Source organism: Phocoena sinus, chromosome 18, assembly GCF_008692025.1.
Source record: "Phocoena sinus isolate mPhoSin1 chromosome 18, mPhoSin1.pri, whole genome shotgun sequence".
NCBI classification, from domain to species: domain Eukaryota; kingdom Metazoa; phylum Chordata; class Mammalia; order Artiodactyla; family Phocoenidae; genus Phocoena; species Phocoena sinus.
This window is the reverse complement of record NC_045780.1, coordinates 8,480,560-8,503,090: the sequence shown is the minus strand read 5'-3', so window position 1 is coordinate 8,503,090 and position 22,531 is coordinate 8,480,560. Positions and strand designations below refer to the sequence as shown.

At 41.7% G+C, this 22,531-nt stretch overlaps 1 protein-coding gene across 5 annotated transcripts in view; it reads right to left on the bottom strand.

The window, feature by feature from the left end:
• Positions 1 to 22,531, bottom strand: part of FRY (FRY microtubule binding protein) — a 423,367-nt gene that overhangs the window by 198,611 nt on the left and 202,225 nt on the right. For all 5 annotated transcript variants that reach the window (XM_032611303.1, XM_032611301.1, XM_032611304.1 and 2 more), the window contains one exon: positions 10,104 to 10,303. In XM_032611303.1, the coding sequence (XP_032467194.1) occupies positions 10,104 to 10,223 (120 nt within the window). In that variant the 5' untranslated portion in view covers positions 10,224 to 10,303. The remainder of the gene's footprint in view (positions 1 to 10,103; positions 10,304 to 22,531) is intronic.

Here is a 22,531-nt window from a genome sequence, read left to right as displayed (position 1 = left end):
TACTAGGTCTGTTGAAGTAAGAGGAACCTCTATTTAAAGAGAAGTTTGGCTAAAAACCCTAGCTGGTTGTCCTTTTGGGAAGCTGACGTGAATCCACAGTGCAGAGAGATATTAAAGCTGCTGCTTCTGCTATTTACACATCCTTAGGTGACAGACGTGTAACAGTTGGGTGGTATAGGAAGACGTGCATACACAACTGTGCAAAAAACCCACCAATGTGCAAGTCTGAGTGTGATGAAATACTACCTTGAAATACCAACACTGAGGTTAGTGAATGGCTATCAGGCTCTAATAAGCATGACTAATTACAACAGTTTTCATGAAATTCACCATAGAAAGATTCCAATTTAATTAGAGGTACTAATTCTGCCTTTCAATTAGTGCAGCAGGATTTCCTAATTCACAGATTCCTTAAATATTAAAGAAGTTCCTGATTAAAGAATCTGATAGTTTCTGGTATCTAGACATCAGCAGACTATTCAGGTACCTGCAGAGATGAAACAAAAGACTACGGCAGAAAGTTCAATCTGTATATGGGCCAGAGGCAAAAAAAAAAGAGCTCTTTTATAACTACAAGTAGACTGTATCCCAACCATAGTCTCTTACCTCTCATCAGATCCGGTCTAAAATTCTAAGAGGAGGCTGGAGTGAGTGTGTATTTCACTTACGAAAGGCTTTGCTTACTTAGAGAGCCACAGTCAGATTCATTAAAACAACTAGAACCACTCACCGTACTTGTTTTGTTGGTGGTGGATCACCTGTGTCTATTATAGCACAATGTCCAGCTTAAGTTTGGGGTTAACTGGAGAGCTGTCCTGATGCCAGCCCTGAGACTTCAGGTGGGGGAGGAGCTGAAAGCCTGAGACGCAGGGCCAAGAAACAAGTGTTCGTCAACAGGCAGTAGTACTTCGCGAACCTAGAACCACATTAGCTTGCGGTAATTAGCTAATTGCTCAGCCTTTCCATGTTTGTGCCAGCTGGCCGTGACCACTGTCCCTACAGGCTTGGTCTCAAGGCATGACACATTCCCTACAGGTTGGTGGTGTGGGTGCAACAGACATTGGCATCCTGGATTCTTTAAACTCGTACACACCAAGAAACTATTTTGTGTTACTTCTAGTTCATTTTCAGTCTTATATTAAAACAGAAATTCCCTGACTTGTGTCTCCTATGTTAGCAAACCAGCTAGGTCATGTTATATGATTGTTAAGGCTCCATCCCAGCATCCCCCAGTTAGCATCTCTATGACTGAGTATCTGTCACCCCTCCCTCACCTATGCTCCAAGCTCAACACAGGGATAACATCTGAAAGCTCCTGCCTGTATCTCATCCATTAGCTATTTTGTGAGCAGGGGCTATCAAAGCTCAAGCAATCCCAATAATGAAATCTTCCCACTGTCACATCACCTTTCATCCGAAATATGTTTTTAAATGCGGGAACATTACAGGAAGGCAAGCTCTGCTCTCCTGCTCAGTCACAGGCTCTGCTAAAGGACAAGATGAAAGGTGTGTGTTCTTCTTTTGAGGCTATGCAGATCTCTTCCTCTCTCCACGTTTCAATTAAAGTAGAGAATACATTACTTGCTTTCTAAGTCTTAGGTGAGTTAGAATTTCTTCTTCTTCCTGCTGACCTTTTATGCTGTTAGGCTGTAGATCCAGATGAAAGCCCTGGTCCAGTACCCAGTTTAGCTTCACTGCAGCTCCTCGCAAGGACAATGGAAGCTTTATCCTAGGTGGATTCAGTGGGATATGACTTATTCACTCAGAGGTGTGGAGAGTTAATGCTTATATTTCATTTGCTATACACATTGGAGCTAAAACTGGGCTTGACTGTGAACATTTCATAGAAGAAAAAACAATGATGGATCACATTTAAGTGACTCTGCTGGAAGCAGAGGCTAGTAGCAGGGCTGTGATGAAAAACCAAGTTTTTTGTGTATTGGTCAAATTATAGGAAGGAGGGTGGACAAAACAGGCAGCCTGAGTAGTGTGGTTGAAAATTCTTGAAGGTACACTCTTCCAGTTATTACAAACGTAAGTTCTGAGAATGAACATATAGCATGGTGACAACAGCTAACAATACCATGCTGTATATTTGAAAGTTACTAAGATAGGAGATCTTAAAAGTTCTCATCACAAGAAAAAGAATTTGGGCTTCCCTGGTGGCGCAGTGGTTGAGAGTCCGCCTGCCGACGCAGGGGACACGGGTTCGTGCCCCGGTCCGGGAAGATCCCACATGCCGCGGAGCGGCTGGGCCCGTGAGCCATGGCCGCTGGGCCTGCGCGTCCGGAGCCTGTGCTCTGCAACGGGAGAGGCCACAACAGTGAGAGGCCCACGTACCACAAAAAAAAAAAAAAAAAAAAAAAATTTGTAACCATGTGAGGTGATGGATGTTAATTAAACTTATTGCGGTGATCATTTCACAATACATCAAATCATTATGTTGTATACCTGAAACTAATACAATATTACACATCAGTTATAGCTCAATAAAACAGGAAAAAAGGAAAAATCAGTTTGATTTGACGACTAACTTTAAGAAAATTAGATATTTCTCTCTCTGACGTTTTCAATAAATTTAAACATATGAATGAGAAAAAAGAAAGTTCTGAAGTTGCTTTACTTAGTTGAATAATCCAGCTTTTCACATTTGGGCCATTGACTTCCCAGCACGACCTGGCACAATGTTCCTACTTGTCTCCAAGACACCCTGATCGTCAAGGGCCTGTGAAATTTCCTCTTGGAAAGCCTTGGAAAACCATTCTATGTGGACTTGCCTCAAATCCCTGGTTTCATTTCCTAGGTCCTCACAACTTACACCCGCGTAAGTATTTTGCGGGAGACAACAGTGAGCCAGTGGGGCTGCTGCCTTCTCTTGTAGACTTTTGTTTGCCTCTGTCACCTCCCAGAGCATAAATCCCTAAAGGATCCAGACCAGGTCTGCTTAAACCAGCTTTGGCTCTACCTTTCTCATTGCCAGGGCAGAGATCAGAACAACCATCTGACAATAACAGGGCATGGCAACAGCAGGCATCCAACCAGCCTGTTCAAGCTTCCACTCCTTCTGGATGAACACAAAGAGAGGAAGCCCCAGGCTGGCCAACAGAGAAACATACCAGAAGATGAGGTTATTGATACCAATTCCTCGATGACAATGAGGACAATGATAGCGGTGAAAACTGAGTACCTAGAACGTGCTAAGAATTGCGTCACAGCTCCACACATTACCTCGAATTCTCTCACCCACCCCATGAGCTAGGCTCTTGCAAATGAGAAACAAGGGAGACTGACTAGCTGGCCCAAGGCCCCATGACACTAAAGAGGCAGCATCAGGATTCAGATCCAGATCAAGCTGAATGAAAAGTTGTTTTCTCTCTTCTTTTCCATTAAATCTGCAAAGTCAAGATTATGCGAGCTCTTGAATTTCGAAAAGCTGGAGAGCCTTGTTTTTTGGAAGAGAGTTTATTGAGAAGGTAATTGCCTGTGACTCCACTGACAGATGCTATATAACCGGAGAGACTCAGAGATAATGAGAGCGTATATTCTGAGGCTGAGTCCGACCACTAAGAGTCAGCCTGACTCTCCTCTTCACACACCGCTCCGGTGAAGTGGGAGCAGGTGACCGTATCAATGAATAATGAGGTATCCTTAGATGCCCCAAGACAGAAGGCTGAGAATTAACGTCCCTTGTACTCTGCAGATTGTAGGGCATTCATCTGCCGAGGGGTACAAAGGACAGAACAAAATCCATTATTATCCGTTTAGAGGTTGGCAAGACGACCCTCAGAAACACACAGGATCCTACATTCCTTTTGAGCTACTATATTATTATTTTTTTTATACTTTTTTTTTTTTTTGGCTGCATTGGGTCTTTGTTGCTGCGTGCAGGCTTTCTCTAGTTGCGGCGAGCAGGGGCTACTCTGTTGCAATGCGCAGCCTTCTCATTGTGGTGGCTTCTCTTGTTCTGGAGCACAGGATCTAGGCATGCAGCCTTCAGCAGTTGCGGCATGTGAGCTCAGTAATTGTGGCTCACGGGCTTAGTTGCTCTGCGGCCATGTGGGATCTTCCTGGACCAGGGCTTGAACCCGTGTCGCCTGCATTAGCAGGCAATGGATTCTTAACCACTGCGCCACCAGGGAAGTCCCTATTAATATTTTTTTCATCCATTCATTCATCTATCTATTCATTCATTCATATACTCAAAAAACACTGTCTATTGTATATAAAGGAGATTTTCTAGACACAGGGACATGTGTGTGTGTGTGTGTGTGTGTAGATAAGACACAGTTAATGCCTGTAGGAACTTAAAGACTAATAACGTGCTTCTTTAACTTACAAAAAGTCTGTATCCTCCACCCCTAAAATATAAATTTTATACCATAAAAATATACATTTTATACCAAGGTCTGATATATATACACACAACTGAAAGTTCCATAAAACAACATCTACCCTTAAAATCTATAATGTTCTCTGATATTTTCTATTCTAGTCTACTCTAATACTCTTATTTAATGAAGGCAGTTTGCTTGAGATAATGATATGGCGGTACAGATAAAATAGAGATTTACAAGTGTGTATATCCACAACTGCATAATTGTGTGGGTCAGCAGGGAAGAAATCAAGTAAACCTTTCAAAGGTGTTTGAGTTGGGCCTTGAAAGATAGGCAGGATGGAGAGATGAGGGGCATCCAGGAAGAGGGGACAGTGTGCTGTACACACGTTGGCCGGCAAGCACAGAATTGAAACATGGCTCATAAAGATCCATGGAGGAAGAAAGGTAGGCTGGAGTTAAATCAAGGAGCAGAAGGGTGTGATATGAGGGATCTGAATAAGAGAATGAAAGGGACAGGTTGTATTTAGGGGAAACTCATCAGGCAGGATCAGAAGAGGAAGACTTGGTGACAATCCCCTCACTCTCCCATTTATTCACCTTGGGGACGCCCCACCTCATCACGGGAACGTCTGCTTGCACAGGAACCTCACAGTGCAAAGACCCACCTGCCCTTATCTGCACGAATGGCAAACCAAGAACTGTGCAGAGGGCTTTGGCCGGATAATGGACAAACATAAGGCAAAAACTCACATGCTACAGACACTTGGAAATGTTGAATGGAGTGTAAGATTTTTTTTTTTTAAAGGCAGAAATGAGTTCACAAGAAAGGAAAAGGGAAATGGAAGGCAGAAAGATATGAGGCGAGGTAGTGGCTACACAGGGAGAGGACCACTGGTCTCGTTATGCTGGAGGCTTTATGTTGTTGTCCACTTGGGGACACGCAACAAAGCTGTGAGCCTTGAGAGGTGGGACACTGGAAATAAGACACCTATATAAACCCTGGTCCTAAACAATGAAACAGTGGACTAGGGACAAATCTATGCACTGGCACAGGGAGATGAAAAGATATTCCAATGACCCCTGCCTGGGTTCTAGGTAAAAACAACAACCACAAAATCCTCCCCAAGAATGTGAAACCACAGTCTCAAGTCTCACAAGAGTTTGGAGCTTACATTTATATCACCTGCTAGGTGCAGAAACTTGCAAACCAAGAAATTAACATAATATTTGGCCCAGATGGTGAAGACTCTGGGGCTAACCTAAAAGAGGACACACACAGAAATGTATGTTTAAGGTGATCAAAGACAGAAAAAAGAAATGCTGAACGTTAGGAAAAAACCCCTAAAAAAACCTAAAAAAAGAAAACCCACCTAAATAGATTTTAAAACAGTACTTCTAGAAATGAAAAATTCTATCACCAAAATTATAATTCTCACTGGGCACATTAAACAACAGATTAGACAAAGCCCAAGATAAGATTAATAAATTGAAAGTAGACCTGAGAAAATTACTCAGAATGCAGTAGCCAGAGACAGAGAGGTAGAAATAATTAAAGAAGGGTAAAAAGATATGTAATGTATCATGAGAAGGTCCAATGTACATCTAATATGAATGCCAGAAAAAGAGAAGAGGAAAAGTGGAGAAATGGCAATATTCTAATAATTAATGGCTAAGAATTTTCCAGAACTGATGAAAGATATGAACCCTCAATTCAAGAAACATGCATCTCAAACAAGAAAGTAAAAATAAATCCAGGGTCTTCCCTGGTGGTGCAGTGGTTAAGAATCCGCCTGCCAATGCAGGGGACACGGGTTCGAGCCCTGGTCCGGGAAGATCTCACATGCCACGGAGCAACTAAGCCCGTGTGCCACAACGACTGAGCCTGTGCGCCTACAGCCTGTGCTCTGCAACAAGAGAAACCACTGCAATGAGAAGACCGCTCATTGCAACGAAGGGTAGCCCCCGCTCGCCTCAACTAGAGAAAAGCCTGTGTGCAGCCAAAAATAAAATTTAAAAAATATATATAAAAAAAATAAATAAACCCACAACTAAGCACACAATGTAGTGAAACTGCAGAACACTATACACAAAGCAAAAAACCATAAAAGCAAACAGAGAAAAAAGTAAATAATCCACAAATAGCAAATCAACCAGACTCTTCAACAGCAATGCTTGAGGCAACATGGTGAAATATATTGTCAAAAGTCTAGAAGGAGAATAAATGTCAAACTAGAATTCTATTCCTAGCTGAACTATCACTGATAATTGAGGGGAAAATATGGGCATCCAAGATAAACAAGACTGAGTGATTTCCCACCCACTGACTGTTACTTAAAGAACTACAAGAAGATATACTTTGGGAAAAAGAAAATTTAAACCAGAAGAAAGGAGTAGGAGGCAAGAGGGAAAGCATCTGTTACATTGTTTTCTGTACTTTTTCTGTTTTGAAATAAAAATATAAAAAAGATACAGATGACCCAATTTACCTTGTTTAAAACACTTCGCTTGGGAAAGGTGAAATAACGGTACCAGCCAAGAGCAAATGCTATCAAATGACCCCATGAAGCAACAAAAATAGAATAAAATTATTGACTTATCCATAAATATTAATGAATATGATCTGAGCATCTTTTGGATACAAAGAACAATACTGCTGAACCAGTGAAAGATGTTTAACAAGAAAAATATCTAATATTTTATTTTGGTAGAACATTTTTGTTCCTGTCCTTTCTTCCCCATTTAAGTTACATATTTGGATACTGGTAATTCGTAAATACAACTTTCATTTAATATTGTATATTTGATCCCACACAGTCTAACTGATGTGGAATTCTGAAGGACTCATTTTTAAATAAAACTGAAAAATACAGATTCCTGAGTAGCCCCATAGATAATAAATCTATACTACAAAATTTTTAAAAATTACCTTTGCTATTCCATACAGGTTTTAATTATATTAGAGATAACAGAATACAACTTTGTGATATGATACAAGCCCACATAAATCCAGGTTTTTAAAAGATTCAACATCTTTCTAAATAAAGCCAACCTCAGCAAAAGAAATAGTAGGGCACATTTATTTGGACGTCCCTTTAAATGTACTACACATGCACCAAAAATAACACCTCTTCTCGCTATGGCTACAGAACAAATGCCAAGTGCACATTTACATTAGAATCAGGTAACAAGCCACAGAATCTACTCACATTTATTGTCCCATAAGTAAGCAAATACAAGGGCAAAAATTACTAAGCGCTTCTCAGCAGACAAGAAATGGAAATGGCACAGAAGCTCTGCCAAAAAATACAAGGGGAGTAAATAGTCTCTTTTTATAAAAAGCAACGATACTGAAAATTGATTGAATACATTTCTTCAGCTAAAAACACAATGTCCATCTACTTGGCCATCAGCATCTAACAAACTCTCTCACCCTGGGCACACGATGAAAATTTGCTGATGAAGAGGACTTGCACTTTTCCTTTTCCATTTTTCTTGTTTGGGGACTTTTGTCTCATAGAAAGGAATAAAAATGGCTACCTCTAATTAAAAGAAAGCTGTGGTACATGTTACTTTTTCAGACATGATGTTTACTCCAGGAAGAAAAATGTCATGCAAACACGTGCCAAACCGAGTAAAATAAAGATGAAAAAGTTAAACCTAAACTATTTTACTTCATAAATTCTTAAGTAACAGTATCTAAACGATTATTTTGGAAACAGGGATGGCTCAGGATCCAGCCTTCTCAGCACCTCTTTCAACTACTGTACAACTTCCCAGTTTCTTGGGAAAATCCACCATAATACACAATTTCAGAGAGCCCTGGCCTGCTACTTTGGCACTGTTCCACTGTCAAGGAGTGAAACGATTCTTTTTTGTGCCTTCCCACTCTCTCCTCCTTAACTCCCCCCATGACCTCTGGAACCCAGGTGGCTCCCGACCCGCACTGGCAGGGGGAGGGGGCCTGGGCTGCCTCGGCACCTCTCAAGGAGCTCAGAGGGTCCCAGGGATCGGGACTGTTTGGAGCAATGGGAATTTGGGCACGTGAGTTTTGGACTCAGGTTATGGGGAGCCCTGTATTGGCTTGTTTAAAAAAGTGAAAGAAGGTATCTTTCCATGAAAATGACTGGCAGTAGAGTGTAGAATGGTTCCGAGGTGGGCTCTGAAGAGAACGAGCTTGAATTCAAATCAATGCTGTGTGACCTTGGGCAATTACTCTCCCCTCTCTGTGCCAGCTTTTCCCATCTATAAACAGGGATATAAATACTACCTACCTAAGGTCATCGTGAAGATTAAAGGACATAAGTTAAGCACAGTGCTTGGCACGTAGTAAATGCTCCAGAAACATTAGCTATTATTAGTAGCAAGAGTACTAAAAACACAAAAAAATGGGTGAATGGGGAAAAGGTACAGTACTAAGGTTTCATTTATTATAAATGATTTAAACTGTAAAACCAAGAAAACATTTTCCTTAATAGGAAGTTAGTATTCACTGATCTAATAAAAACGTTAAAATGCAAAGTTTGTAACTTTCGGGCAACCGTACACTTAAATATTCTTGAATTTTGATTCCCAAACCTTAAATTGTGATTCTTATAAAGGTTATTTTTAACAGATGATGTTGAATATCCCCCGTTACGTATTTTTTTGGGACTTGGGCAGTGGGCTTAATATTACATTCAATTATTTTAAGCTATGATGCCTTAAAGCAGCAGTCCCCAACCTTTTTGGCACCAGGGACTCGTTTCATAGGAGACAGTTTTTCCACAGAAATGGGGGGCAGGGGATGGTTCAGGCGGTAATGCGAGCAATGGGGAGGGAGCCGCAGAGGAAGCTTCACTGGCTCACCCGCTGCTCACCCCCTGCTGTGCGGCCTGGTTCCTAACAAGACAGCTCTGCAGCCCCGGGGGTTGGGGACCCCTGCCTTAAAGCCAACCCCAGACCTCTTCTCCTGTCCCAGTCTCCTCACAGGAGGTACAAAGCCAAGCTTCATACGAAGAGCTGCGTCACTCTGAATTCCTTTCCTTTCTCTTATTGTGTGTGGCCTACCAAGGTCAGAAAACAAGTAATCTGAATCTTCCATTTGGACTTTCTTCCTTTCTGACTGTCCTTTGGAGATTTAGCACACTGTCCTTAGAGCCCTTGTTGAAGTAATGAACATAAGACTGAAGCCACAAGCCTTATTTTGCAGCAGAATCATTTGCAAAGAAAGATACTGACTACTGACGTTGAAGGGCATTATCTACCTAAGAATGGACCTAAAGGTAACTGAGTCAAGAATTTCCGGTCTTCCAATTTTCAGATAACAGAGTGGTATTTCTGAATGACTCACCAAAACATTTCCTCGGATAAGATGTCACTGAGACCATATGTTCTCAGACTGGGAGCTCAGGCCAGCCCTTGAAGAATGACGATATTTTTTTTTTCTTTTACTTTAAAAATAGGACAAAAGATTTTGACTAAAGTATATGACACAGCAGAGGCTATGAACACAATTTTTCTATGATTAATAACGTTAAATTAGGCTGATTTGTCCTAAATGCAGTGGTGAAGCGTGCGGAACTATACCGGCTAAGGATTGTTTTGAAGTCCTGCATCCACAATTTTTGTCTTAAATCAGCAAATTGAACTATTATCTTTTAAAAATTACCTATGGTATCAAACATTTGGAAACTAGGGGGAGAGCCATCCATCCTTTCTTAGAGCTGTAAAATCTATATTCAGTGTCAAGATGAATTTAAAAAGATGCAAGTCTCCTGTGCATACTCACCAGGGGTTCTGCCATAATGATTCGAATCTTGCGCTCAGCCTGAGTGGTGAAGTTGACAAACAAACTCTTGAGGACATATTCTCCAGGTTTGCTGTCTGGGTCCACGCTGATGGGTAACATGGTTGGTGGCCCTTTCTCCTTCTGTGTGCCAGATACGGGTGGAACTGGAGGCTTGATATAACCGTTGCCAACTGGAGAAGCTGAAAAAACAGAATGGATATTCTTACTGGCTGAAAATAACATCATCAATATTCAGATTGGCTATGTTAAACCATAAATATAAGGACATGAATCCCATGAAGAATGCTGTAGTCAATATCATGACCTGGCCTTACGGTGTTAGGATTTAACTGTTTTGATTATATAACTGTGTGTTATGCCACATTTATCTTGAAATACTTCTGGTTACCACATTGCTTTAGGTAAATCGTGTTGCCAAGACATAATACAGCTGAGAAATCCTAAAACATTTAGGATGTTTTCAGCTTCTTTATTACGTTCCAGGGAAAGAGACTAAGAAAATGCACAGGGGAAAACAAGTGATTCCTTGCCCTGGTTTTCCTGATAACCAGGGGCATTCTGTCTTCTGTGATTCATTCTAATAATGGAAAAGACTCTGGTGTCGTCCCTTCCAGAAGTTTCCAAGAACAATTTTCAGAAGCCCAGCTGGCTCTTGCTCCTGAAAGGGATGCCCCTCTTGAAAGATAAAAGGCTCAAGCAGTGCCATCTATACCATCCAAGGTGTGGGTTCTTTTCCCTCTCACCACCCTTCGGTTCAAGTCGGGATGCCCCTCCCCACCCTTTATAAAACGTGCAGATTCCCTACTTGGATTAGATCCTGAACAGAGGCCATTATCAGAATCTCCAGTCAGTGGCCTCCTTGCAGGATGCAGCAGACGGACCACTGCTTTGACAGTTACAGAAAAAGATTTTTTTATTCATAAATGAAAATTTCACGTCTCCCTACTTTTGGCTACCCTTTGACATGTTGAATTCTAACAAGGACTAGCCCCTTCCACCTAAGTACCTGGAAGATGGTCAGTTAACAATATTCAATGAAAGAAATATGAGAGTAGGTGAGCTCAGGTGACAGGCATTAGGTATGCTGAGGAGAGGACGATGATAAAGTAGACTTTTAGAAGGAAAACTAGATAGTGTGGGTGACTGGATACAGAGATTAAGGAGAGGAGTGAAGAAAAACAAAAGCAGATTTCCAGGTTGGACATTGGTTTGGCTGTCAAGAGAATGGGGGTATGTCATCGATAATAAAGGAGGGAAAAAGTTCTCCATGAAAGCTGAACACTCTTTTCTCAAAACTACAAATAAATTCAAGCCTTCTCTTAAACTTCTTTCCACCTCAAGCTAAATTCTGAGGAAGCCAAGCAAAAATTTTATTAATTGTATTAATTTTATGGAATTACCAGCATGTCCTCACGTCATGTAGATTCTCTGTCATCTTTCTTACTCTTTCCTAACATCCCCTCCTCTCTACTTCATTTAACCTGCCATACAGTTGGGGACTCCCTTACATCTGGAGGGTCTTCCCATATCTCAACTACCACTAAACTTTAAGAATATGGCCTCTCAAGTTATAAAAATAAAATAAAATCGGTTGTATACGATTCCGTTTTCTCATTTCTCCATTCTCACTAGCTCCATCCTAGTCTAGGCCTTTGGAAACCTACGGCTAGATTACTACAGCAGCCCCATTGCTGGCTTAATTTCACTTGTTTCACATACCAAACGAGTCTTCCTTCAGCTTAATTTGAACACATCTCTGCTCAAAATGTTAATGGCTCTCAATTCTCCTCATCCTGCTTCAAACACATGGCCTGCTTCTGAACGTACCCAAGTCGTGCTGATGGCCCCGCTGACCCAGGTGTGCACCGTTCTCACCTGCGCCTTCCTGCTGTCCCTCCGCTGCTGCTTTCCACTCTTCTCTGCTCGTCTAATCCTCCTGGCCTTTCAGAACCACTCTCACTCTCATCTCCATGAAAGCTACTCCACCAGGCCCACCCTCACTGGTCAGTCTGTTTGACAAGGTTTAAACGTTTAACTCTCGCGCTTTGGCCTTGTACATCCTGCATGACCTAAGGAGGGCTCCAGAGATGGCTGACAAGTGAAATCGTTATCAATTAGTCACACAGTTCTGCTGAGGGTTGGCTCTGTAACTGAACCACATACTTTTCTGTGTCCCCGCACAAGACTGTAACCTCCCAGATCTAATACAGAGTTCTTCGCACAGGTAATACTTAATAAATCCCTTTAAATAAATAAACGACATCTAACTTTATTTCTGTATGCCTTGACGTGATTCGTAAGGAGGGAAGACTATGAGAAGCATCAGTGGTCACAGTTGGAAAGGAGCAGGGTGAAACATTTGCAGTGAAGAGTCATTAGTGAGTGGCTTACTGAAAGGCACTATTAATTCTAAAGGGCATATTCAAAATCAGGTGATGCAAATGAAGTCCATTCCTCTGCCTTACCTCCCACCCTAAGTGCAAGAACCTGGTGGAAGTAGGAAGCCTCCCAGGTCCAACCTAAGAAGGACGTGCGATCTCCACGAGATATCATTCTAATGTATCAAGGGCACTGTGCCGTAGGACTGAGACTGAAACAGAAACCGAAGAAGTCTAAGTGGAGGACTTTTTATTCCCTTTAGTTTTCCACAGGACTTAATCCATTTCTAGAAGACAGCAATAATCAGGTTGATGGGATACAACTGCAAACCAGATCCATGATCATAAGGCTCTGGGACTTAAAAGTCCTAACCATAGTGAGAGAATGTTCCTAACAGTGACCTGTGGCAGTCCTCCTGCAGAGCTGCATTTTCAACCAGAAGAGCTGAAATGCAGATATCAGAATGTCTCCCAGACAACCCTTCCATTTAAAAGGCCAAAGGACCAATTCACCGCTATCATAAAAAATGCTATCTGCCAACACTTCAAAGCCCAGACATCCTCGTGAGGACAAAAGTCTGTGTGCACAGCCTTAGCGAGCTGGAACTATACAAGTCCAGCGGAGCCCCGTGTCAGAGCTGAAAGCGACTCAGGGAGAGGGTGCCCATCATTCTGGCTGCAAACAGACCAGCTGGGCAGATGGAGATGCCCTGAGAGTTAATGGGTAAGTGTCCTTGAACCAGACCCACTCCCAAGTTTTAGAAACCCCTCTTCATTCCCACCATAATTCATAACAAATTCTAGCTTTTTGTTAGGATAATTTTCATGGCACCTTTCAGTGACTCAAATTATGTATTGTTACCAAATATAGTTGAGAAGCAGAAAATACATGTTCCTGGTACTCGAAATTTAGTCATAGCTCACACTAAACATTAGATCACTACCATTGGAAAAAAATCGTTATCTCCTCCCTCAGCACTTGCTTGCCCTTAATCTACACATAATTAAGATCAACTGTTTAGTTTCTAAGTTCATCATAGTCTGGAAACAGAAAATTATAAGGGAAAGGTACAACATCTGTGGGTAGATGCAGTAACAGCAGAAGAAGAAAAGGCACAACTCTCAAAAGCCACCAGAACTTAAAAATGCAGTTGCCTGAAGCCATTTAGTACAGGGCCACAGAACATGACACTGGGGGCAAGGATATCTCCATTCTGCAGGCTATCATGATTAGCGTTCACGATGATAACCCTGAGTCCCGTGGAAAGGTTAGAATAAGTTCAACATCTAGTCCTGTGTTTGAGAAGGTGAGGAAAAAGAACGATATAAATTTGCAAAAGGTTTCCATTTCAAAAGGAAAACACTAAAAAAGTTTTGGTATATGAAGGGGTAAACTTTGCTCTCAAAAATTAAATCTATTTCTTCCTAGGTCTGATTTTTAACTAAAACTTCTTTTTCATCGAAACATATAAACCAACCACCAACTCAGTAATTGCCACACTAAGGCCCCATTTTCCAGCTCTGCAAATGCAGGCGGTTACAGTCTGGCCTCTGTCTCCTCTGCTTCCGCATTTGTGGATTCAACCAACCCTGGATGGAAAATGATTAAAAAAAAAAAAAAAAAATTCCAGAAAGTTCCAAAAAGCAAGACTTGAATTTGCCACGAGCTGGCGACTATTTACACAGTATTTACATTGATTGTACTTACAACTACTTACACAGCATTTACATCATATTAGGTATTATAAGTAATCTAGAGATGAACCAAAATATACGGGAGGATGTGCATGGGTTATATGTAAATACTACACCATTTTATATAAGGGACTTGAGCATCCATGGATTTTGGAATCTGCAGGGCTCCTGGAAGCAATCCCCCGTGGGCACTGAGGGACAACCCTACAGTTTGAGTCTATTCCTCTCCACTGCTTTCCCTGCTTTCTATCCAGCCGAGCAAGCAAGCCAGTCTACACTTTAGGGTCCGGTCACTACCCTCTCCTCCACTGGCTGGGTCTAGGCCCTGCCCTCCACTGGGCCCTGCCACAGTCCACCCAGCTGCTCTGGATGGTCAGCATCCTCTTAACATGGGACCTCTGGAAATACGGATCCCTTAGGATAAAAGGATCCTGACAGGTCATTATCTCCTCTTCCCACCTAAAGACAAGTGGAAGGGACAATTTAACTTGGAGTAAACACTTTTCTCATTTAAATTTCCTGTATGTGATGGATTTTTAAGCTTCAACTCCATCTGCCTTTATCCTCTCTCCTTTTCTTCTTCATCTCATCTTCCTATTTTCACACAACAGCTCAATGTCCCTAGAAAGTCACTGAAACCAGTGTTCCTAGGGGCGGGTGGGGAGCTGAGGTGGGGTTGAAGAGAGGAGCATCACTTTCAGATATTAATCAGGCCTCTAACTATTGAATCTTTGGAAATTTGCTTTGCTTATATTTTCCCATTTTCATTTTAATCTCGGATGAAACATGTTCTAATTCTTCTTCGGTCTTAAATGGGTTTTGTTGATGCTATCTTATTACTTTCATTCTAAATTCTGTTTCAGTTGGTTCTGCTGGATGGTTTCAGGAGGTGTTTTCCCCCTTTTACTGGGTGTCTACTTCTTCTATCCAGCAGGCTCCATTCCTTAATCTGTTAGAAGTCTGTTTTAGGCTTTTGCGGCCCATTCGTTACCTCTTTATTAGATCTATTTCTGACCGCAAGTGATGATCTTTTGAGGGTGACTCTTTTTCCCCCTAATTTCATCAACTAATATCTTAATTTTTAGCCTGACTGCTCTTAGCTGGCTACGGCCTTCAGTACAATCTCCCTGAGTTACCCACACTTCCACGAATTCCTAACCTCCTAACTGCAACACCAGCACAAACAGCCTCAAAACTCATGGTGCAGCTACATTTTTATTGCCACACTTAGGAAAGGAGAGGCTGTAACGAGTTTCCTTGTGTAAGTGCCCCAGAGGCTAGAAGTGGCGATCTATGTTACAGGAGAGAAAACTGTTTTTCTCAGTTAGGTTTTCGACACGTTAATACCATCGCTCATTATAGCCTACCATCCATTCATTCTTTCACCCATTCACTTCAACCAATATTTAATGAATGAGGGCTGAGGCTTCAGGCTCTGTTCTAGGCACTGGGAAGACAGCAGTGAACAGATGGGTCCTGCCCTCATGGAGTTTACAGTTTACTGAGGCAGGGTCATATAATCAGCAATTTCATGTGTGTGTATACACACACACACACACACACACACACACACACACACACACAATGTGTTAGATTGCAATACGTTCTAAAAGACAAAGGGAAAATTAAATTGAGTGAGCAAATAGAGGAACCTGCTCTTGTCTATCCGCCCAAAGGTGCTTAGATGTTACAGTCTACAACTGTGTGGAGAGGGATGAAAGACACGTGCATTCTTGGTGTCCAGAAAACCCAGAGCACCTGGCTCAGGCAGGGTCTGCTTTTCTGATCCATCCCTACGGCCTGCCTGTATCTGTGTCAGTTGGATTGGAAATGAGAATTTTAACCAGCCTGTGAAGGGCATGAATCAAAATGCTGACCAGACACACGGCTTCTTCACCTCCTTCACAAAGTACAGGACTCAGGAAAGGGGACATCTCTGCCAGCTCTTCAGCAGCTTACAAAGACAGACAAGCAACGAGCCAGCTTTTCAAAACACTCAGTGCTTTTTCTGATGTTTCCATTACTGGAACCACACCGTGAGCATTTGAAAAAGAAAATGGTTTACTTTTTTTTTTTTTTTTAAGTGTCCTGAGATAGTATGTAGTAACTGTTCAAAGTAGGTACTCCTCCTAGAAATGAAGGTCTATTTAAACAACTTTACTTTCTAGAGATCTAAGTAACCTTATCTTTCAAAATAGGAGTAAACTGATTAGATTTCTTTGTTCACAGTTGGATATACGTTATTCTTTCTGCCAGCTCTCGGTGCCTCGCTCATTTTAGAGGTTTGGAGAGCAAACCCCTTTTGTAACCAAGAACTGGGTCCTTCTTTAGGGCCATACGTCCCCCCCTCAATCCCTCCTTTCCTGTAATAGACTTATTTTGTTTACTGGAATTACAGGAACATTGCATAAAACATAAACCAAGGATGACGCAGCTACTGTGAGAACGTGTCACACTGTGTATAGACCAATAATAAATTGTCCACTAATGCATTTATGAGAGTGCTTAAGAAATGGCATTTTAAAGGGACTGCAAGTACTCAAAATGACCAGAAACCCTGAAGGTCATGGAAAGTAAATTAGGACGAAAAGAACAAAACCCTCCAACTATGATCAGATGATTTATTTTCCTCTGAAGAGTATTATTAAGAAGTGGAGGGCTTCCCTGGTGGCACAGTGGTTAAGAATCCACTTGCCAATGCAGGGAACATGGGTTCGAGCCCTGGGCTGGGAAGATCCCACATGCCACGGAGCAACTAAGCCCGTGCGCCACAACTACTGAGCCTGCGCCCTAGAGCCCACGAGTCACAACTGCTGAGCCCGTGTGCCACAACTACTGAAGCCCGTGTGCCTAGACCCTGTGTTCTGCAACAAGAGAAGCCACTGCAATGAGAAGCCCACGCACCACAACAAAGAGTAGCCCCCCACTTGCCGCAACTAGAGAAAGCCTGCACACAGCAACGAAGACCCAATGCAGCCAAAAATAAATAAATAAAAAGGAGAAGTGAAAGATATTGGGATAAGAAGAAACAATTAGCTTGAGCAACAGAAAAATATTTAAGGGATAGAAGATTCCTAAATAATAGTATATATTTCAAAGTAGGTCAATAAAAGACTACTAGGCAAAAATACTCAGAAATTTTTGCCTTGGAAGAGAAATATATTCAATGACATGTTAAGTTCTGCTTAATTAATTTCCATAAAGTTCTAATAATGTGAAATGTTCCTCCCATTTTTGTTGATTAAATATATTCCTGCTTTCTCTTACACTATTTAGCTCTCAATTCTATAGTTCTCAAATTGTGTTCCTTCAAGTTTCAGGGTTCACAAGATATCTCTAGGACAATTAATATCTTTAATCCTCAAAAATAATCCTAGAAGGTCAAACAATCTCCCTTTTACAGATAAGACCATGTAGGTTCAAAGAGGTTACATGATTTGCCCAAGGTCACAGAGTGGTTGACTCAGGATCTGAACCCATGTTTACCTGACAGCATTCCTTGTGAGCTTCCTGTATCACCCTGTCTTCAAACATAGCAGTTGCTTGCGATGAAGACTAAATAATGTAAGTCCCTTTACCCACCCACAAGGCTTTTTCCCCTGGTATAAACTAGTTTGGGGACTTCAAGGGATGACAAGATAAAATATAAATGTTGTAATTTGGAGAATGAGGCTTCCTGTGGATTAGTATAGATGGTTATTTTCTAGACAGACTCATACAACCTCCAGACATGGGTCCCATGCCAAGTTGTATGTCTTCTTCACCTTGAATGCATCTTTTAGGCATTAGAGGAGGTTAAGAAAGGCTAGGAGTACAAAAAAGAATCAAGAATTGAAGACCCGACACTTCCCTGGCAGTCCACCGGTTAAGACTTTGCCTTCCAACGCAGGGGGTGCGGGTTTGATCCCTGGTCGGGAAGCTAAGATCTCACGTGCCTCACGGCCAAAAAATGAAAACATAAAACAGGAGCAGTATTGTAACAAATTCAATAAAGACTTTAAAAAATGGTCCACATCAAAAAAATCTTAAAAAAAAAAAGAATTGAGGACCCAAATAAATATATGAAATCTGATTAATGACACACCTTAGAAAGGTCTAGAGACTATTCTTTCCTGATGATATAACCTTTAACTGGTTGTTATCCTAAGAAGAAGCAAGTGAACTTGAAGGCACAGTTCTCTGTGTTGACTTCAATCTGCTGCCTCTCAAAACCGTTTTTGTCTTTGGTCTCCCAAAGACTGAACACCTTGGAGAGAGTGAAAAAGTTCAGTAAAGAGACAGTAAGCATCAAGTCACTGCCCTGTTTTCTTTCTCTCTTCCTTTACCTTCCAGTATTTTATCTTAGAGAAATGACAGTAACACTTGAGTGATTTCCTTTATAAACGTCTGTCATCTGCTAAGATGTAATTACATGGACTTTCCCCTGATCTTCCAAGTAAGTACTGTCATCAGAGCCTGAGAGAACGTTTGCCAAGATCTGTGAGCAAAGGAAGATGAGGTTACATTGACATTTCAAGGTCCATTCTCACCAAAAGGAGATAGAATAACCTGCTAGAGGCGGGATAATCCTCAACTTCAACTTCTGTCTTCTCCCGAACAGAACTGACAAGTGGCTCTCATTCATGTGGCCCTCACTGGCCATCCTCTTCTCTTTCTTGTATTTTCTCCTTTCTACTGTCTTCCTCTTATGGCTCATTTTATGCAGTAAAGTCTCATTAATTTGAAATTCCTTAATTTAAAATCGATGATATATTGGACAAGGCCTTGCATTCTTTTATGTTAGCTTTGAAAAAGATTTGCTACCTTTTGATGTGAATCAGGGGTGCTCAGAAACTCTGCACGTCAGATTCTCCTGGAAGGCTGCGCCCTACCTGATTCAGGGGCTCTGGGGTGGAGCTCGATAATTTGCATTTCTAACCAGTTCCCAGGTTATGCCAATGCTGCTGGCCTGGGGACCATATACTGAGATCTCTGAGGAAGGCAAAGGGGACCAATTAATCCAGTTGATAGAAGTGTTTTTGTTTTTTTTTTTTTTTTTTTTAAAATGCAAGTTTTTATTATTACTATTTTTTTTTCATTTTGTTTCTACATTGTGTTTCTTAGAAGTGTTTTTCATTCCTTTTGCCTATAGCAAAACTGATATGCTTCATGAACTCCAACTAAGTTAATGCTTTGTAGGCAAAACAGAGGAAGAGCACTGAATGGAGAGTCCAAGGTCTGAGTCCCAGCACAACTGTGTGCGTCCCTGGGAGAAGAACCTGCAGCAACTGGTCTTTGCTCTCCTTATCTGTCCTTCTTAAAGAGGCCAGGCCTAGTTGTCCTTTCTAGCTCCAGTATTCTATGACTGTATAAAGATATGCACTGACGGGCTTCCCTGGTGGCGCAGTGGTTGAGAGTCCGCCTGCCGATGCAGGGGACACGGGTTCGTGCCCCGGTCCGGGAAGATCCCACATGCCGCGGAGCGGCTGGGCCCATGAGCCATGGCTGCTGAGCCTGCGCTCCGCAACGGGAGAGGCCACAACAGTGAGAGGCCTGCGTACCGCAAAAACAAACAAACAAAAAATGCACTGACACCACATAAAACATCACTTATTCAAACACTTAGTAATCAACACTTGCCTTCCCTGGAATTAATATAAACCAGTGAGATTCCATTGTCTGTCTTCTCTCTAGAGGAAACCTTGACAAATACTCCTGACCCTTCCAGTTCTACCTCCATTTCTGCTCTGGTTCCCACCCACCTTTCTGAGACTGGCAACTCCCTACACTCCAGGTAGACATAAGAGGAAACCTGGCTTCATGCCTAGCTGTAAATTCAGGACTCGTGTCAACATTTTTTTCAAAAACATTAGGTGCTGAGAGTCTGCCTTTCACAAAACCCTGTAATAGACCTAGAAGGACAGAGGCATCAACTCTGTTCCAGGCCACTGATTCGCCAGACTTTGTGGAATAGATGGCATCTGACCCAAGGCTTAAAGGACAGGTAGGACTCTGACAGGTAGAGATGAGAAAGGCACAACCCAGGCGAGGGCTCAGCATGGCAGGTGCCTGGAGGCATCTGCTAAGGGTCTCTCCCTGTCCTGTCCTCCCTCACCCGCCCACCACACATCCCCATCACAGCACACATGCACAGACTCTGTCTTCACCAAGGAACTGAGAAATTCTCAAGAACAGGACCACATCTTGTCTTTATCTCAAGCACTGAGTACAATGCCTGGCATAATTAAACAATTGTGCTTACTTAATGGAAATACACCCATCTGATTCCACAGTACACAGCCTTTGTGTGAATGAAATCACTGAACAAGTATATATATGAAAAACTTAAACTCCTAAGTCCTATAAAAATGTGGGTTTTTGTCTTTCTCCAAGTCTCCAGTTGGTTTGCAGTGGGAGCTGTTCCACGTGTAGACGTACTATTGATGAGATCACTGAGGGAGGTGAGTTCCTCAACCTCCTACTCCACCATCTTGACCTCCTCCTGTGCATAATTTTTATTTATTTATTTTATTTATTTTTGGCTGCGTTGGGTCTTCGTTGCTGTGTGCGGGCTTTCTCTAGTTGCAGCACTCTTCATTGAGGTGCACGGGCTTCTCACTGCGGTGGCTTCTCTTGTTGCGGGGAACGGGCTCCAGGCACACAGGCTTCAGTAGTTGTGGCTCGCAGGCTCTAGAGCGCAGGCTCAGTAGTTGTGGTACACGGGCTTAGTTGCTCCACGGCATGTGGGATTCTTCCCGGCCTAAGGCTTGAACCTGTGTCCCCTGCACTGGCAGGCAGATTCTTAACCACTGTGCCACTAGGAAAGCCCCTGTGCATAATTTTTTAATGAGGAGGCAATAAGGGGAATTTTCTATCCAAATGACAACTTCCTCTTCTCTAGTCTTTTTTCTTTGCCATTACATCATGTCAATAATAAATATTCAGTGCCTTACCCACTTTTTATATCATTTAAAAGTATTCAGTACTTTACAGTTTTTTCATCATCCTAATAAAAATCTTTGACTCTTGAAAAAAATGTAGGTTTTTAATTCTTACTATTAGAATTAAGGTCTTGGATGACAAGTCAACGAGTTTGGATTCTATTTGGAGCTAGCAGGTTTCTGGGAGGAATGTTGATCGATATTGTTGTGTAGGATGGGCTAAAAAAAAGGGCTGTTTGAGGGACAACACAAATTAAAGACCACTGCACCAATTCTGAGAGAAACAATGAAGGTGGGAACCTGTATGGGGCCCATCAGAGCAGAAAGGAAGGTCCTACATCTTACAGAGATGATCTGAAATCCTGTCACATCACGATTTTCCAATAAGAAAGTCATGCAAGATGTGTTTCCCTGGTGAGATGTTATAATGGTTAAGGCGTTGGAGAAACTTTTTTAGAATACTGACTCTAGAAGCTTTCTCCAAATTCCCCCCCTGTGGCAGGATACTGGTCAGAGTTCTTCTGCCCCCAAGCACTGAAAACTGTTGGCTAGGTATTCCTGGGAATAGCAGAGGGGTTCCCAGTCTCCTAACACTAGAACAGAGCAGCAGGGCAGAGAGGGAATTGTATCTTGCCCTATGTCCATCCTCATCAAGTTTTCAAAACAGCAGAGCTAATACCCATTTACAAGAAACAATGGGGATGTAGGATCAAGTTAAATGTCACCCTAAGGAAGCAAAAGAAATAATCCAGAATTGGGTCCATTTTATAAGAAAAGTGCACTAGTGTCTACCAATCAATGGAAGAGACAAAAATAGTATGATTAAAGAAGACTTAGGAGACAGAACAACCAAATAAAATGTGCAGACCTTCTTTGAATCTTGACTTGAGCAAACCAACTGCTGGAAGACATTTTAAAAAATGACAATCAAAGCAATTTGAATATGAACTGGATATTAGGTAATATCAAAGAATCATAGTTAACTTTGTTAGGAATGATAACGGCACTGTGGGTAGGTTAGAAAATACCTATATTTTCTAGACTGTATACTGATTATATAGAATTCAATGAAATGATGCCCATATTTGATTCAAAATGCTTAAGAGAAAAATGGTGTACATGAAGTAAACATGATTAAATCCTGATAACTGTTAAATCTGAGTGATGGAGATGTGTTGTATAATGTACTATTCTTTCTCCTTTTGTGTTTGTTTGAAAATTTTTCGTAACAGAACATTTTTAAAAGATAAGGCTCATTTGTAAAAAGTTTCCATTATTGCCTTATAGCGGGCAATAATGAAGGAATGCTACCTTAGAACCTCAATTCAAAAAATAAATTATTATCTAAGAAAACTGAACACCATCTATAATCTAGGTTTGATCACGTAAGTTAGAATGTTCACTAAGATTTCAT